The sequence below is a fragment of the Gigantopelta aegis genome, chromosome 8 (assembly GCF_016097555.1).
Source record: "Gigantopelta aegis isolate Gae_Host chromosome 8, Gae_host_genome, whole genome shotgun sequence".
In the NCBI taxonomy this organism is placed as follows: Eukaryota; Metazoa; Mollusca; class Gastropoda; order Neomphalida; family Peltospiridae; genus Gigantopelta; species Gigantopelta aegis.
Window position 1 is genome coordinate 71,146,859 of NC_054706.1, and position 19,754 is coordinate 71,166,612.

The 19,754-nt window shown below is 38.0% G+C and overlaps 1 protein-coding gene across 2 annotated transcripts in view; it reads left to right on the forward strand.

Moving 5' to 3' along the window:
- Positions 1-19,754, forward strand: part of LOC121378493 (peptidyl-prolyl cis-trans isomerase 7-like) — a 28,780-nt gene that overhangs the window by 1,418 nt on the left and 7,608 nt on the right. For both annotated transcript variants that reach the window (XM_041506687.1, XM_041506686.1), the window contains exons 2-4: positions 12,097-12,127; positions 13,868-14,056; positions 15,744-15,819. In XM_041506687.1, coding sequence (XP_041362621.1) covers positions 12,097-12,127; positions 13,868-14,056; positions 15,744-15,819 — 296 coding nt within the window. The remainder of the gene's footprint in view (positions 1-12,096; positions 12,128-13,867; positions 14,057-15,743; positions 15,820-19,754) is intronic.

Below are 19,754 nucleotides of genomic sequence, written 5' to 3' on the forward strand. Positions count from 1 at the left end.
CTATGGGCCGAGCTGTCTCGACGTGGGCCGAGTTGTCTGGGCCGAGTTGTCCACGGGTCCGAGTTGTCTGGCATTCTTCATATACTGTTATATTTTGGATAGGCCTACAAGTTTGTCTTGTTTAGCGACACCACTAGAGCACATTGATTTATTAATCATGGGCTGTCAGATGTCAAACATTTCATAATTTGTTTACATATAATGTTATAGAGGAAACCCACTACATTTTTCCTTTAGTAGCAAGAGATCTTTTATATGCACCATCTCACAGACAGGAAAGCACATACCTTGGCCTTTGATATACCGGTTGTGGTGCATCAGCTGGAACGAGAAATAGCCCAATTCTTCGTTTCAGCAAAACTTTTAAGTGTTCTTTTCTTTCTTTTTTTATTATTATTTTTATTGTGTAATACATGTAATTCAATTTTGGTTTGACCTAGACTTAGCTTGAAAACAAAAAGTGCAATTTGTAAAAATATTGCTGATAAAATAGTATATTTATGTTATTTTACATCATGCTAAACTGGAACCATTGACAAAAAACAATGTTCAACAACCCACCCACACACAGACACCATGCAGGCACACACACACACGCACGCATGCATGCACACACAGACACACACACACATACACACACACATACAAACAATGTTTCAGTTATATATTAGAACTATGTTAATGTAATAGTTTTTATGTTAAATGTTAAGTAAAACAAAAAGGTACATTGTAACACATTTTGTTTGTGAATTTAAAATGAAATACTAAGTAAATGGTTTATATTATGTGTAAAATCTGTTTTTTGTTGTTTTTGTTTGTTTATTTGTTTTAAACAACACCACCAGAGCACATTGATTTTGTTAATCATCAGCTAGTGGATGTCAGATTTGGTCATTTTGACATATAGTCCTAGAGAAAAAACCTGCTACAATTTTTCCAATTTTAGCAAGGGACCTTCTATATATGCACCGTCCCATAGACAGGATAGCACATACCACAGCCTTTGATATACCAGTCGACCGACCGCACATCAGGTGAACACTTTACCACTGCGCTATTTCTCACCAGGAGTGGTAAGTGCAAGCCTGATGCGCGGTCGGTCTAGGATCAGTCTGTATCGGTGGACCCATTGGGCTATTTCTCGTTCCAGCCAGTGCACCACGACTGGTATATCAATGCTGTGGTATGTGCTATCCTGTCTGTTGGATGATGCATATAAAAGATCACTTGCTGCTAATGGAAAAATGTAGCAGATTTCCTCTCTATGACTGTCAAAATGACCATTAGTTTGACATCCAATAGCTGATGATTAATAAATCAATGCACTCTAGTGGTGTCATTAAACAAAATAATTTTTATTTTTATTTCCCATCAATCTGGTACAGAGTATACATTGTTTATTCCAACGAGTCTATTGAGGTCATTGACCTTTAAGTTGCAAATGTGTTTCTGTAAAAGGAAGCAGATTCTGTGTAGTGTGTATGTATGTGTTGGGTGGGGTGGGGGGGGGGGTGAGATCTATTTTTGGAAGATTGCAGCTGTATGTGTTTAGGCTTACAAATGTCTCTGAACAAGGTTTTTACTCTTTTAAACATCTCAAAATGGTGCATGATCTTATTAAGTTGCCTTACACTACAAGGGCTCACTCAGTCCATTGCTAAATTAGCCAACTGCTAATTGAGTGGCTACAAAATTTAAGTATTGGGCTAATAAAATGTTCTTTAAATTATATAGGTACTTTTTAATGATTTTTTAGAAAATACTAGATGGGCTACATATGTGAAAATTGGCAAAACCAAAATTCTTTTAAATGTGAGTCCTGACTACACATGTAATATGCAATACAATACAATATAATACTGAATACATTGCAATACTGAATACAATACAATACAATACTGAATACAATACAATACAAGACAGAACAATACAAGACTACAATTAAAATATAAGACAGTACAGTACAATACAGTACAATACAATGCAATAACTTTATTTCCATGTTCATATAAGTTTGTAGTCTGGTTAACTAGCAAACATACAGTTTGTTTTTGTTTAATAACACCACTGGAGCACATTGATTAATAAAACATCTGCTGTTGGATGTCAAACATTTTGTAATTCTGACACGTAGTCATAAGAGGAAACGCGCTAGGCATACATGATTTCATTAGCAACAAGGGATCTTTTATATGCACTTTCACACAGATAGATAAGCACACATCACAGCCTTTCACCAGTTGTGGTTGGAATGAGAAAAAACCCAATCAGTTGAATGGATCCACTGTGGTGGTTAGATCCTGCGACACAAGCATCTCATGCAAGCACTCAACCGACTGAGCTAAATCCCACTCGATCAAACATACATTGTATTACAATGTAGTCTGGCTATCGGTAGTATTAAAGTAAATAAAATATTAAAACTAATAACAGCTAGAAATTAACCCACCATAGTTATGCACTATTAAAAATGTTTGAGGGAAATCTGGTATACTGAGAGTCTGATTTTAAAGGGTTTCACTGTATAATTAAAACTTCATTCCCTGGAATATTTTTATTATTTAAGCATATAGAACAGAAAATCCAATTACGTTTGGTGCATATATGACGCTGCATTCTGCATTGGTTTCACTACGCTGGCTTATCCAGGTCAAAAATAAAGCCAGTATTTTGAAAGTGGGACACTTTTGATGGAATCGTACCGATCTCGGTTTTCATTGGCTTATCACAAGTATAGAATTCCCCAACAAGAGATCACGTGAGATTTCGCAATTTTTGAACAAATTTAACTGTCTTAATTGAGGGGTCATCTCATATCTCCAAAACATTTGTATCCATAGAGGTATGGTACAACGCCTTTCCAGGGGTCGGTGAGTGGGGGATTTGCCTTGAAATTTTGACAGTGGCCAGCTGTTGGCATACGCGTTACATGTAAGGGGGTGTTACTAATTATGTAACGCTCTAGGGGTAGATGAAGAGGGTACTATGTTTGATTTACGTAACATTTTTCAAGACTGTATATTATTTTTATTCATTACTTATACCTAAAAAGGTCTTTTTTGGAAATGCGCAGTCAGTCTAGGATCGATCCCCATCGGCGGGTATACAAAAAGACCATAGTATGTGATAACCTGTCTGTGGAATGGTACATATAAACGATCCCTTGCTAAAAAAAAAATGTAGCGGGTTTCCAAGGCACGTGTGCAGGGACTTCAGCGAGGTTGGGGTTATAGACTGTGTTGAGCGAAGTTTATATGGGGCCAGGCTCCCTCAAAAAATACATTTCATTTTTTTTTAAGCTTGGGCAAGTAAGGGTTTCGACCTCCAATACCCTCTCCCTGCACATGCACCCGATTCCTCTCTAAGATTATATGTCAAAATTACCAAATGTTAGACATCCAACAGCAGATGGAAGGAAGGATAAGATATGTTTTATTTAACGATGTACTCAACACATTTTATTTACGGTTGTTTGGGGACGGATGATTATTAAATCAATATGCTTTATCTTTGATGTCATTAAACAACACCCTCACCCCCGCCCCCAACTTTACCCTTTCCAAACGAAATAATATTTATTTGAATTTGAATCCTCAACCGAACGTTCTTAGTACAGCGAAAGATTTCTCTTGTAATTTTTTGAGATGAACCCTACAATTTGAAATCGGCAAACGCACATGTTAACTGAAACTGACAACAGGCTGTCGTTTGTGCTTTGCCGAGCTATGGCGGTACAGGCAATGAATCAAGCATATACGTTTATTTACGGTTACATGGCGTTGGACATATTGTTAAGGACCACACAGATATTGAGAGAGGAAACCTGCTGTCACCACTTCATGAGCGACTCTTTTCGATTAACAGCAAGGGATTTTATATGCACCATCCCACAAACAGGATAGCACATACCATGGCCTTTGATATACCTGTCGTGGTGCACTGGCTGGAACGAGAAATAGCCCATTGGGCCCACCGACGGGGATCGTTCCCAGACAGACCGTGCATCAAGCGAGCACTGTACCACTGAGCTACGTCCTTCCCCATACCTCTAACTTCGCCAGAGTTCTGTCCCTGACAGGGAATTATAGTATGCACCGTGCTGCCACATACTGCTGCCACATACTGAATAGTACACCAGGATTCAGAATTATAGTATGCACCGTGCTGCCACATACTGCTGCCACATACTGCTGCCACATACTGCTGCCACATACTGCTGCCACATACTGCTGCCACATACTGAATAGTACACCAGGATTCAGAATTATAGTATGCACCGTGCTGCCACATACTGCTGCCACATACTGAATAGTACACCAGGATTCAGAATTATAGTATGCACCGTGCTGCCACATACTGCTGCCACATACTGAATAGTACACCAGGATTCAGAATTATAGTATGCACCGTGCTGCCACATACTGCTGCCACATACTGAATAGTACACCAGGATTCAGAATTATAGTATGCACCATGCTGCCACATACTGCTGCCACATACTGAATAATACACAAGGATTCAGAATTATAGTATGCACTGTGCTGCCACATACTGAATAGTACACACGGATTCAGAATTATAGTATGCACCCTACTGCCACATACTGAATAGTACACCAGGATTCAGAATTATAGTATGCACCGTTCTGCCACATACTGAATAATACACAAGGATTCAGAATTATAGTATGCACCGTGCTGCCACATACTGCTGCCACATACTGCTGCCACACACTGAATAGTACACCAGGATTCAGAATTATAGTATGCACCATGCTGCCACATACTGCTGCCACATACTGAATAGTACACCAGGATTCAGAATAGCAGCCTGCAAAAGGACATTGAAGAACATTCATTTTTCTACCTAACCAGCAGGTGAACTAGAATAGACTGGTAGATCAAAGACCATGTATGGTCATGCATGAGAAAATTTGTGCATATAAAAAAAACCTCCTGTTTATCAGTTGGAGCTCCCCCTTTCCAATTTGGTGGACTGATAAAAGATGAGCCAAATTTCCTTCATTCAAATTACACACCTTTTCCCCCATTGGCATTAATCCTATGGGACATTCCAAATTCCATAGCACCAGATACTGAATAGTACACAAGGATTCAGAATTATAGTATGCACCGTGCTGCCACATACTGAATAGTACACCAGGATTCAGAATTATAGTATGCACCGTGCTGCCACATACTGAATAGTACACAAGGATTCAGAATTATAGTATGCACCGTGCTGCCACATACTGAATAGTACACAAGGATTCAGAATTATAGTATGCACCGTGCTGCCACATACTGAATAGTACACACGGATTCAGAATTATAGTATGCACCGTGCTGCCACATACTGAATAGTACACCAGGATTCAGAATTATAGTATGCACCGTGCTGCCACATACTGAATAGTACACCAGGATTCAGAATAGCAGCCTGCAAAAGGACATTGAAGATCATTAATTTTTCTACCTAACCAGCAGGTGAACTAGAATAGACTGGTAGATCAAAGACCATGTATGGTCATGCATGAGAAAATTTGTGCATATAAAAAAAAACTGTTTATCAGTTGGAGCTCCCTCTTTCCAATTTGGTGGACTGATAAAAGATGAGCCAAATTTCCTTCATTCAAATTACACACCTTTTCCCCCATTGGCATTAATCCTATGGGACATTCCAAATTCCATAGCACCAAAACTACCCCCCCCCCCCCCCCCCCCCCCCCCCCCCACCTGTTACCGATCCCGGTCTGGCTGCTGGTACTCTCTTGTACCTGCCAATGTAGTCGGTCCCTTCTCCCACCCACCCCAACTCAGGCTGAGGCTGGCACCTGTGCCCATGACAGGCATGTGCTAAATGTACACGTTAATCCCTATATACAATACCATGCCATATCAGTTGGAGTCGCCTACAGTTACATGCATGTATCATCAGCAGGTTTCTTCTCTCCACCAACTGTTGAACTACCAACTGTTGAACTAACCACTGTTGAACTAACCACATGCTTGACACCAAATAGCAGAGCTAGCTCTGTGAAATTCGTCAGTTGAGAATTTGAAAAACATTTGACAAATTTTATTTTAAAAATTTGGCAAAATAATTTTTTTAATGTAATAATTGATAAATTTGTTAGAAAATAACTGGGTTTCTGAAATTTGTGAAGTTTTTTTGTTTTTTAATTTGATGAAATGTTTTGCTCACTCAGAGCCCTGAAATCGCCATATGGTATTTAAAATTGTTCTGTTCAAAATATGCTTATCATGTTTTTAAAAACTAAGTCAGTATTGATTTCCTTTCCGTCTGTTTGGCTTTGTTTTGCAGGCGAAACATAGCCCATTGGTAAAGCGCTTCCTTGATGCGCTGTCGGTCTAGGATCATGGGCTCAGTAGGCTATTTCTCGTTCCAATCAGTGCACCATGACTGGTATACCAAAGGCAGTGGTATGTGCTATCCCATCTGTGCGATGGTGCATATACAAGATACTACAAATGGATAAATGTAGCAGGTTTCCTCTCTAAGACTATATGTTATAATTACCAAATGTTTGACATCCAATAGCTGATAATTAATCAATGTGGTAGTGTCGTTAAAACAAAACAAACTTTTTTATTTTTGTTTTTATTTTGCATTTCTTTCCTTACACCTGTGAAGCTGTGTCACAAAGCTGTATAGTAAACCTCAGGCAGTTTATAGCCTTTATTAGGCTTTTTGTCAGAAAAATTATTTGATGGTATGTAATAAAAACAAAACAGATCATAAAAAAAAGTAAAGTTTGTTTTATTTAACGACGCCTTTAGAGCACATTGATTTTTATTTTATCATCGGCTATTGGACATCAAACATATGGTAATTTGGACATATTTCTTTAGAGGAAACCCGCTGCTGCCACATAGACTACTCTTTCCGATAAGCAGCAAGGGGTCTTTTATATGCACTTTCCCACAGACAGGATAGCACATACCACAGCCTTTGATGAACCAGTTGTGGACCACTGGTTGGAACGGAAAATAGCCCAAACTGCAAATGTGTCTACTGAGAAGGATCGATCCGATGACCGACCGCTTCACAGGCAGACACGCTGCTGGTTGAGCTACATCCCACTGCCAAAACAGAACATAAATGCCTCTACTAGGTGGTTCTGGGTTTAAAATCTTTTTAAAGTGGACACTGCATTTCATGTACTTTGACCAGTTATAAACAGCAGGGGCCTAATTCACTAAAGTCTTGCTATTTTGCTATCTCGCAGTGCAATGCTAAAAGACTTACATAGAGGCTGCTCTGTTGTATAACAGAGCTTAAGAGACCTTTGTGAATTAGACCCCAGTTCTCGCACTATATAATCTTTCGAAAAATTATTTTAAAAAAAGTATCCATTAATTTCTAAGATTTTAGGGTACATAAGTTTATCCTTCGTACCCTCTGGCAGAAACCCTGAGCTGGCTGTTACTATCTGCAGAACTTCAAAGCATATGATATGATCATTTCATTCAGTGCTATTTTTGTGCTATCTAATTACGGTTCAAGCACGATGTCCTTGGCACACTCACCAGCTTTCTGGACTATCCAGGACAGTGAGTTAGTTGTTAGTGGTTAGTGAGATAGAAGTTGGTACAGTGGCCTTACACCTACCCATAGAGTTGTTAAACTGGCTCTGGGTGGGAGCCGGTACTGAGAGGCGAACCCAGTACCTACCAGCCTTAGGTCTGGTGGATTAACCACTACATCACTGACATGATCACATAAAAGGGCGGGATTTAGCCCAGTGGTAAAGTGCTCGTTTGTTGTGTGGTCAGTTTGGGATCAATCCCTGTCAGTGGACCCATTGGGCTATTTCTCATTCCAGCCAGTGCACCACAGGTTTCCTGTCTAAGACTATATGTCAGAATTACCAAATGTTAGACATCCAATGACCGATGATTAATAAATTAATGGGCTCTAGTGGTGTTGTTAAACAAAACAAACTTTGATCAGGTGATACCGAAGCATATATAAAGAAGAAAACCCAGTGAACTGATTGACTAATAAGGAGTGAGCTTTCAAATGCATTGGTATCAGGAGCTGGCTGCAACTGGGTGGTGGGGGTGGGGGTGAGGGATGGAGAGGGTTTATATATATATATATGTTTGATTTTCAGTTGGAAGGGGCCAATTCATTATCACTGTGTGGGACCAACACCAGATATTGGTACTGTCGTAACAGTTCAAATGTTGCTAGCTGAAGTTGAGAAAATAATCATTAAAGTTTTGTTTTTTATTAATGACTTACTGTTGAAGGTTTTTCACCATTATTCAGGTTCGTACAAGTTCATAATACTTTAACATTGCAAAACTCATTACATATAATAACACAGCTCTTTCATTAAAAATTTATATTTATACGGTGAATTGATATTCCAGGGCACAATATTTCACGCGAACCGCCGTTTTGTTCGCGTGTCGGTTACGCAAAATTAAATTTACGCGAACCGCAAATCGGTTACGTCGTGACCTATAGACGTTCAGAAATTAAAACTTGCAGACTTCACGATTACAGTAAGTTTATTCATGCAGACATACTACTAGTATTCCGACAAATGTTTTAGACTGATTTTTAGATACTTGATGTGCAGCAAACCAGTAGCCAACGGTATATTGCAACGGTTGTAACTTGTGACCGAAGACTCAGTATAGAGTCGAGCCAAAAGTTTTAAAGAAATGTGCACGGATCACTAAGGCGCCTAAATTATCTGCTGCTATTCTATCTCTAAAGGAATATATGTAGACATAATATTGGATTGCCTATAATTTTAGAAAGGTTGAAAACAATTTTAACGTAAACAAAAATGCAAAAATGTCACAAAAGCTGAAAAATACTAACATCGCATAATGAGCTTTACTATAGAAGTACCAGCGATAAAGTGAAAGTAGCATCACGACCGCAAAATATCGGTGTCAAATTGTGATCTTTCTTTTTATGTTATTATAAGATTTATGTTTATTAATCTAAGCATGCACCAATGAGTAGCCTGTTTTATAGTTCAGAGGAACAGGACATTTGTTGCTTGGGTTTTTGGTGGGTGTTTTTTTTTTTTTTTTTTTCCAGTCTGCTGTATACTAAATTTTACATATCAGTGACAAATGGTAGCCTTTATTTGTTATTTATAAAAGAAAATTATTAGTCTAATCATACACCAGGGAATGGGCATTTTTCCTCCAAATGTATCTATTTTGTTTCAGTACTGGGCTGATATTTAGTCATTTTACAATAGTGTTAACTTCCGCAAGTTGCACAGAGGTTATAGAATACGGTGGCCCGATGTCCGAGGACAGTGGTTTTTAAATTCGGGCAACTAAAAATTATTTTTTGCGATCCCGATGGCAAATGGTGAATAATAATAATAATAATAATAATAATAATAATAATAATAATAAATATATATCTACAACGCTACGATCGTACGAAAACAAAAGAAACATCTACAAGTCACTTCTTTCGATTTGCAAGCATTAAAGAAACTGTTCTATAAAACGTTTTCTTTTGTATTTTGTTTTAACTTTATGTTTGAGCTAAAAAATTATGTATTTAAATATAATTTCAATGTAACTTTGAGGTATCCGATCAGGTAATCCACAGGTTACGCAAATATAATTCACATAACCGAACAATTGGTTACCTAGATAAAAACCACGTGAACCGACTTCCGGTTACCTCAGATTTCGAAATATTGTCCCCTGTATTCCAGTTAATTTTTATAATTTTGAATGACATTTACATTTATTACTGAGAATTAAATATTGGCATATTTGTTTGCCAAAAGTCTTAAATATAGGTTTATAACTCAGAGGACAATATTTCGAAATCTGAGGGAACCGGAAGTCGGTTCACATTGTTTTTACCTAGGTAACCAATTGTTCGGTTACATGAATTATATTTGCATAACCCGTGGGTTACCCGATTGGTTACCTCAAAATTACATTGAAATTATATTTTAAATACATAGTTTTTAGCTCAAACATAAAGTTAAAACAAATACAAAAGAAAACATTTTACCAAAAAAATATGTCTTTAATGCTTGCTAAAGTTAACAATATTGTAAAAGAACTGAATATCAGCCCCAGTATTGAAATAAAATACAGGGGCATAACCAGACATTTTTTTTAGCATTACACTCGCTAAAGGCGTGCCCGAGCCGGGGGATTCGGGAGGTCTCCCCCTGTGAAAATGTTGAAACTCAGAACCGCTGTAGATGCATTCTAAGCCTTTTCGGAGGCATTTTTTTTCTATCTTTTTTTGAGTCAATTTTAAGAGGATATTTTATACAATCTAATTAAAATTAGCACCACTATTACATGTGGATCTAACAGCAGCCCGTTGGAGCTCATGTCCAATTGACCTTTCATTCGACCAATCAAAACCGTACTTGCAAAATTATGCCAGTGATTTGAAAACATTTGGAATTATACCGAGGGTATATGAAATGATTCGGGTGAATTACGAAGTATGCCGGAAACTAATTTCAATATAAAATTTTATATAAAAAAAAATTAACATGAAAAAACACCCCGTGATGGTATAGCCATAAAATCCGTTTATACCAGTATACAATCCAGAGTTTATTATTGCACTTTCCCCCCTGTTTTTTTCAATGTTGAAATGGACCAACAAGTTCGCCTATTGCATAAATAGTCTCGCCCGATATTTTTAGAATTTGTATGCTCCTGAATAACGCTATAAAAGGAGAAGTGTAATTGGTCGATATTTAAATTGTTATTTATAGATGAAATGTCACCTGGACCAGGGAGTCCACGCAGTGCTGTTAGATCTACTGGTATATACCAGTAGAGCTAATTTTAATCAGATTGATATTTTATAAAACAATTACATACAGCCTCGATCCTATTCCCGGATTATGTTTTTGCATTGCACACATGCGTACTGTGCGTAATAGGTGCTACGCCTTTTAAATAGATACATAATCATTTGAAGGGATTCTTTTTTTTGTTTTGCGCTGGTTATGCTACTTTCACTTTATCGATGGTACTTCTATACTACAGTGACATTCCAAACGTTTGTTTTTTAAAGCTCATTATGCGATGTTAATATTTTTCAATTTTTGTGACACTTTTGGATTCCTGTGTACGTTAACTGTTTTTAACATATGTAAAATTATAGGCAGTCCAATATTATGTCTGCATATATTCCTTTAGAGATAAAATAGCAGCAGATAATTTAGCCATCCCTAGAGGTCTGAGCACATTTCTTTAAAACCTTTTTAAAAGTTTAGACTGGTTGCAATATAACGTTGTCTACTGGTTTGCTGTGCATCAAGTATCTAAAATTCAGCCTAAAACATTTGTCAGAATACTAGTAGTATGTCTGCGTGAATAAACTTCCTGTAATCGTGAAGTTTGCATGTTTTAATTTATGAACATTTACAGGTCATGACGTAACCAATTTGCGGTTTGCGTAAATTTAATTTTGCGTAACTGACATGCGAACAGAATGGTGGTTCGCATGAAATATTGTGCCCTGTAACTGCTTTATTATCAGTTATAACTTTCAGTTATATGTTAAAATATTTTTATTACCATAGTTCAGTTGTAGAGCTGAGATATGTAGGAAGATTTTAGCTATGATAGTAGCAATATAAAGTGTCCATGGTGTCCACACAGTGAATATCTTATGAGTTGAGGGAGCCAGTGCCACCTCTCCTCTCCTGACACCTGTGTGACAGGGTTATCAAGGTGCAAATTAGATTGTTAAGATAGCAACATTTAGTTGATCAAGAAACATTTATTCTTCTTAATTCTATACCAGGGCCCGTGCTTATAAAACTTATAGAGTCCATACTTAATCGTTAATGACGTCACACGCATACAATTTGTATGGCGTTGTCGTGACATTAGTGTCTCAGACTCTGTTAGAGTCTCGAGTCTAGAGTCTAATTTTTTTATAAGCACCAGGCCTGGTGAACATCAATTAAATAGGCCATAGAAATTTGTCATGTGTTGCCTGTTAATGATATTTTTGTTGGCACTGATTATCTGATTATTTGTTTCATGTTATTACAGATACATTTAAATTACAGTTTAAAGTTTTTTCTATTTATTTCAGCTCTTTGATAAGATTGTACCCAAAACGGCAGGTATGTGAGTGTTTTGTGTTTAATGCACACCGACTAAACCAAATATTGTCTAATTCTCAGCTACAAATCAGTTTTACAACACATTCTGAATACATTTTATATAACAAGTGTTTGTAATTTTTTATGAATTTATTGATGTATAACAGTCACAAATTGTATAAAATTGCTTAGTGTAGCAAAGCGATTTTATACTAAATTTGTGATTATTATACATTGATAAATTCACAAAAAATTGCAAAAAATTCTTATAATTACAAATAACACAACTTATTTAGTTAAAAACACACAAAAATCAGCATCCCACATAAATTATCCCACATTATTATGATTACTAAAAAACAGTTTTCATACATTATCCCCCATTATCATCATTACTAAAAAAACTTGTTTTCATACATGTATGACATTATCCCCCATTATCATGACAGTATCCCCCATTATCATGATTACTGACAAAACCTGTTTTCCTATGACGTTATCCCCCATTATCATGATTACTGACAAAACCAGTTTTCCTATGATGTTATCCCCCATTATCATGATTACTGACTAAACCAGTTTTCCTTTGACATTACCCCCCATTAATGGCATTATCATGATTACTGACAAAACCTGTTTTCCTATGATGTTATCCCCCATTATCATGATTACTGACAAAACCTGTTTTCCTATGACGTTATCCCCCATTATCATGATTACTGAAGACCAGTGTTTCCCATAAACTTTGAAATCCTAAAGCTTGATTAGTGAATGATGTGGAGACCGAGTGACTAGCCAATGAGAGAAGAAACCTGCTGCCACTACTGTTACCAGTCACCAGTAATGGTTTTTTTTATGCCCCCTTTTCTTTCTCTCCTTTGAATTCCGTCTCATTTCTTCCCGATCTGGCAACTCCTCCTATCTTTCAACTTCTTTTGGTGTCCACCTCCACATCCCAGTCCTTGTCTTTACAACCACAACATGTGCTTGTCTCTTGTGGCTATCTGTGCCACACACCTGCCATTCCCCATCAGCTTTTAGCTATGGAATTAGTCTGACCTCTTCGGGGAGTGTTCAGTAGTTACTTCTGGCATTGTTAAGAGGCACTTGTAACCACCTACTATACACCCCTACTACCGGCAGTCGTTAGTTAGTGCCGTGGGTCAGACCAGCTTTATTAGCTGCAGAGGATGAGGACACCAGGTGGGTGCAGGAAATACACAGAGACTGCACCCATGGAGGAAGTTGAGACAGGTAGGCAATGGTGTGGACAGCTCAGAAGACAGAGTTGGAGGAAACTGACAGAAGGGGTGATAATGATAGGCAGAGGGTGATAGATGAGAAATTAACATGTTTCCTGGAAGGAACATTTTAGGAGAGTGGTAAATTAATCATCTGGCACTAAGATGTTTTAATACATTGCATGTGAAATGCTATGTGACTGATCGCCTAACACCATTTTAGGAGAGTGGTAAATTAATCATCTGGCACTAAGATGTTTTAATACATTGCATGTGAAATGCTATGTGACTGATTGCCTAACACCATTTTAGGAGAGTGGTAAATTAATCATCTGGCACTAAGATGTTTTAATACATTGCATGTGAAATGCTATGTGACTGATCGCCTAACACCATTTTAGGAGAGTGTTATACAGCCGCCTTGATTTGGCTCATAGCATAGACTGGAGACTTATTCTAGAAGCCAGTTTACCTCGCTGTCAATTATTAGATGAAACATTTTCATTTTTTTTTTTTGCAGAAAATTTCCGAGTCCTGTGTACAGGAGAGAAAGCAGGTGTTGAGTTTAAAGGGTCTACGTTTCATCGTATAATTCCTGGCTTCATGTGTCAAGGGGGTGATTTTACCCAACACAATGGCACTGGAGGCATCAGTATATACGGCGAAAAATTTCCTGATGAAAACTTTAAGAAACGTCATGATGCACCAGGTAAATATAATGTTGGTCAACATTATTTTTTTAATACTAGATCTAACCCATGCTTATCATGGGAAAATGTTAGGTTTGATGGCCTTCAAGGGACAGACCCTAGTTTTTAAACACTAAGGCGTATATTTCACTATTAGAGCCGTTTATGATAATTGAAATCAAACATTACTTATATTTTATTGTTTAGATTATCCATTTCCGTACCGCCAAAGTGTTTCTGGTCATCCTGGTGTTTCTAATACCACAAAATGCATTTTTCATATTTTTAAAAATGCACATGCATCAGAGAAGTAACAGTTATGTTTTAGTCTATTTTTAAGGGTATTTCAATGTCACAAACTCTTGTTTCACTCTGTTTTATCCAAATTTGTTACAGGTTTGTAAATTAACCAAACTTAATGTCTATTTTTACAGGTTGAAACTAGAGTCTAGGTGAAAAATATGCCTTGGAGTTTAAGAACTAGAGTCTAGGTGAAAAATATGCCTTGGAGTTTAAGAACTAGAGTCTAGGTGAACAATATGCCTTGGAGTTTAAGAACTAGAGTCTAGGTGAACAATATGCCTTGGAGTTTAAGAACTAGAGTCTAGGTGAACAATATGCCTTGGAGTTTAAGAACTAGAGTCTGCATGTCCTTCTTAACTGGGCTTTTCCACGAAAATACTATCTGAAATATTAACTGCTATTATGTTTTTAGTGTAGGTAAATTATTATGTATAAAGTCTGTTAGGTTTGGTATTTGTTTTCATACACATAAAGAAAACAAATAATGAACATAATTGTTTTCCCCTGATTCATTGAATATGTATTTGCTTTGCTATTTACGTCTTTAAGCTGTTGACCCTATTTTTTCAAAGTTTGACATAAAATACACACGGAGTTACTACAAACACCGTGGTAACCTAAAACACATTGAATTTATCAAACTTGATTATATAAACAAAAAAGTGGTAAAAATATGTTTTCTAAGATATGGTAGAAAATGCAGTAATAGCTAAAGATATTATCTTAATAAGATTGATAGTCACCCTGGGCATGCATTTTAATTGTGTTTATATTACTTGTTTGTTATTTAATTACTGCTTAATTATATTTATGTCATCATTTTAAAAACAAATTTAATTATTATAAATAGGGAATAACTGGTTATTGTCTTAGATATCGGCTTTATCTTGCGAAGGTTAGAATGGCGAATGCAGCAAGGCTCTGCCGAATATTCGGAAAATCAATATTTATTCCAATTTTGTGTACACAAATCGAGTATTGTCAACATACATGTAGCAAGGCTTTTTCCGTATGACGTCATACATGATACATGACATCATTGTTTGTAAGATGCTAGCTACATTCTGTCACATTAAAAATGCGTTTTTAAACTCTAATTCATAAATAAATTTATAAGTTTTGTATTGTTATTGCAAAACTAAAAGTTATTTGTATTTACTGTACTTCAACAATTGATTTAAAGACTATGTTTGTTGAAAATCTACTCTGAAATGCTGTTGAGTCGGGCTTATGTCACATGACCTACATTTTTGGTCAGTGACCAAAAATCTAGAGATTTATCTAGTCATCATATCTTGCCAATGTATACAGTGATTGAAAATCTAGAGATTTATCTAGTCATCATATCTTGCCAATGTATACAGTGATTGCTGGATAAAATATTTAATTGGGTTTGTATTGCAGGTTTGCTCTCAATGGCAAATGCCGGACCAAACTCCAATGGGTCACAGTTTTTCATTACTGTAGCATCGACACCTTGGTAAGTGGGTTGGAACAATAGTGCACACATATTTCACAGCTTGATACATTGGGGGTGGTGTTGGTACATGTAAGTGGGTTAGAACAGGAGTGCACACATATTTCACAGCTTGGTACATTGGGGGTGGTGTTGGTACATGTAAGTGGGTTAGAACAGGAGTGCACACATATTTCACGGCTTGGTACATTGGGGGTGGTGTTGGTACATGTAAGTGGGTTAGAACAGGAGTGCACACATATTTCACAGCTTGGTACATTGGGGGTGGTGTTGGTACATGTAAGTGGGTTAGAACAGGAGTGCACACATATTTCACGGCTTGGTACATTGAGGGTGGTGTTGGTACATGTAAGTGGGTTAGAACAGGAGTGCACACATATTTCACAGCTTGATACATTGGGGGTGGTGTTGGTACATGTAAGTGGGTTAGAACAGGAGTGCACACATATTTCACAGCTTGATACATTGGGAGTGGTGTTGGTACATGTAAGTGGGTTAGAACAGGAGTGCACACATATTTCACAGCTTGATACATTGGGAGTGGTGTTGGTACATGTAAGTGGGTTAGAACAGGAGTGCACACATATTTCACAGCTTGATACATTGGGGGTGGTGTTGGTACATGTAAGTGGGTTAGAACAGGAGTGCACACATATTTCACAGCTTGATACATTGGGGGTGGTGTTGGTACATGTAAGTGGGTTAGAACAGGAGTGCACACATATTTCACAGCTTGATACATTGGGGGTGGTGTTGGTACATGTAAGTGGGTTAGAACAGGAGTGCACACATATTTCACAGCTTGATACATTGGGGGTGGTGTTGGTACATGTAAGTGGGTTAGAACAGGAGTGCACACATATTTCATGGCTTGGTACATTGAGGGTGGTGTTGGTACATGTAAGTGGGTTAGAACAGGAGTGCACACATATTTCACAGCTTGATACATTGGGAGTGGTGTTGGTACATGTAAGTGGGTTAGAACAGGAGTGCACACATATTTCACAGCTTGATACATTGGGGTGGTGTTGGTACATGTAAGTGGGTTAGAACAGGAGTGCACACATATTTCACAGCTTGATACATTGGGGGTGGTGTTGGTACATGTAAGTGGGTTAGAACAGGAGTGCACACATATTTCATGGCTTGGTACATTGAGGGTGGTGTTGGTACATGTAAGTGGGTTAGAACAGGAGTGCACACATATTTCACAGCTTGATACATTGGGGGTGGTGTTGGTACATGTAAGTGGGTTAGAACAGGAGTGCACACATATTTCACAGCTTGATACATTGGGGGTGGTGTTGGTACATGTAAGTGGGTTAGAACAGGAGTGCACACATATTTCACAGCTTGATACATTGGGGGTGGTGTTGGTACATGTAAGTGGGTTAGAACAGGAGTGCACACATATTTCACGGCTTGATACATTGGGGGTGGTGTTGGTACATGTAAGTGGGTTAGAACAGGAGTGCACACATATTTCACAGCTTGATACATTGGGGGTGGTGTTGGTACATGTAAGTGGGTTAGAACAGGAGTGCACACATATTTCACAGCTTGGTACATTGAGGGTGGTGTTGGTACATGTAAGTGGGTTAGAACAGGAGTGCACACATATTTCACAGCTTGGTACATTGGGGGTGGTGTTGGTACATGTAAGTGGGTTAGAACAGGAGTGCACACATATTTCACGGCTTGGTACATTGGGGGTGGTGTTGGTACATGTAAGTGGGTTAGAACAGGAGTGCACACATATTTCACAGCTTGATACATTGGGGGTGGTGTTGGTACATGTAAGTGGGTTAGAACAGGAGTGCACACATATTTCACAGCTTAATACATTGGGAGTGGTGTTGGTACATGTAAGTGGGTTGGAACAGGAGTGCACACAGATTTCACAGCTTGGTACATTGGGAGTGGTGTTGGTACATGTAAGTGGGTTGGAACAGGAGTGCACACATATTTCACGGCTTGATACATTGGGGGTGGTGTTGGTACATGTAAGTGGGTTAGAACAGGAGTGCACACATATTTCACAGCTTAATACATTGGGAGTGGTGTTGGTACATGTAAGTGGGTTGGAACAGGAGTGCACACAGATTTCACAGCTTGGTACATTGGGAGTGGTGTTGGTACATGTAAGTGGGTTAGAACAGGAGTGCACACATATTTCACGGCTTGGTACATTGGGGGTGGTGTTGGTACAGTAAGTGGGTTAGAACGGGTGCACATATTTCAAACCTTTGTGGGTTAGCATGGAAGAAAAAGCAAGAAAATTATTTATTTAACGACGCACTCAACACATTTCATTTACGGTTATATGTCGTCAGACATATGGTTAAGGATGGGTTAAAATGGGTGCACACACATTGCAAATCTTGGTGAGTGTTAGAATTTCCATATATGTAAAGTCAATAGATGGTTGATCTATAGTCCTTCCCACATGGAGCGCCTTTTTTTCATACTATGGAATTTACTACTACATTATTTATTTCTGAGCCTATTGTTTTCTAAATTGCACACAGAAATAGTTTTTATTGTTATTTCCAAAACACTTTACTTTTTTTCTTACATCAAATCAAACTGAAATTATTTACAAAACCATCATTGTAGGATGATGGGATGGACTATAATTTGTGAATATAATTAATATTGGGTCCCCTGTTTGTCCCAGGCAAGAGGTGAAGTTTACTATACATAATTATATAGAGAAATGAATTTAAACTGTAATGTTTTCAGATCTACTATCTATACCATGTTTAACTAACTTTGGTAGGAAACATCCTTGACCCATAGACAACTAAATTGTGAATTTGGTCATTCTGAGCCCCCCTAGAGGTCTGGAGGGTGGAACCCAAAAGGGGAATATTTAGGGTTTTTCATAAATAATGTACCAACAAAATAACTTCATATATTACATTTTCAGGTGTTTTTTATTTATGTGAATGTTTACAATAAAAAACCCTACCCCAAAAAAATAAAACCCGCCTTATACAATGAAAAACCTCTAAACTGGACACCCATGGGACCAAATAAAAAATCTGGTTTTAAAGGGTATTCATTTTAAAGAGGTTCTGTTTTGTACTGATATTTAATAAGGTACAGTGAAAAATGTCAGGTTTTGAGAGAATTCCAGTTTACAGGAGGTCTGGTTTTGAGGGAATTCCAGTTTACAGGAGGTCTGGTTTTGAGGAAATTCCAGTTTACAGGAGGTCAGGTTTTGAAGGCTTACAGTTTACAGGAGGTCTGGTTTTGAGGGAATTCCAGTTTACAGGAGGTCTGGTTTTGAATGAATTCCAGTTTACAGGAGGTCTGGTTTTGAGGGGATTCCAGTTTACAGGAGGTCTGGTTTCAGGGGGATTACAGTTTACAGGAGGTCTGGTTTTGAGGGAATTCCAGTTTACAGGAGGTCAGGTATCGAGGGATTACAGTTTACAGGAGGTCTGGTTTTGAGGGGATTCCAGTTTACAGGAGGTCTGGTTTTGAGGGAATTCCAGTTTACAGGAGGTCAGGTTTTGAGGGCTTACAGTTTCCAGGAGGTCAGGTTTTGAAGGAATTCCAGTTTACAGGAGGTCTGGTTTTGCGGGAATTCCAGTTTACAGGAGGTCTGGTTTTGGGGGAATTCCAGTTTACAGGAGGTCTGGTTTTGAGGGAATTCCAGTTTACAGGAGGTCTGGTTTTGAGGGAATTCCAGTTTACAGGAGGTCAGGTTTTGAGGGCTTACAGTTTCCAGGAGGTCAGGTTTTGAAGGAATTCCAGTTTACAGGAGGTCTGGTTTTGCGGGAATTCCAGTTTACAGGAGGTCTGGTTTTGGGGGAATTCCAGTTTACAGGAGGTCTGGTTTTGAGGGAATTCCAGTTTACAGGAGGTCTGGTTTTGAGGGAATTCCAGTTTACAGGAGGTCTGATTTTGAGGGAATTCCAGTTTACAGGTCT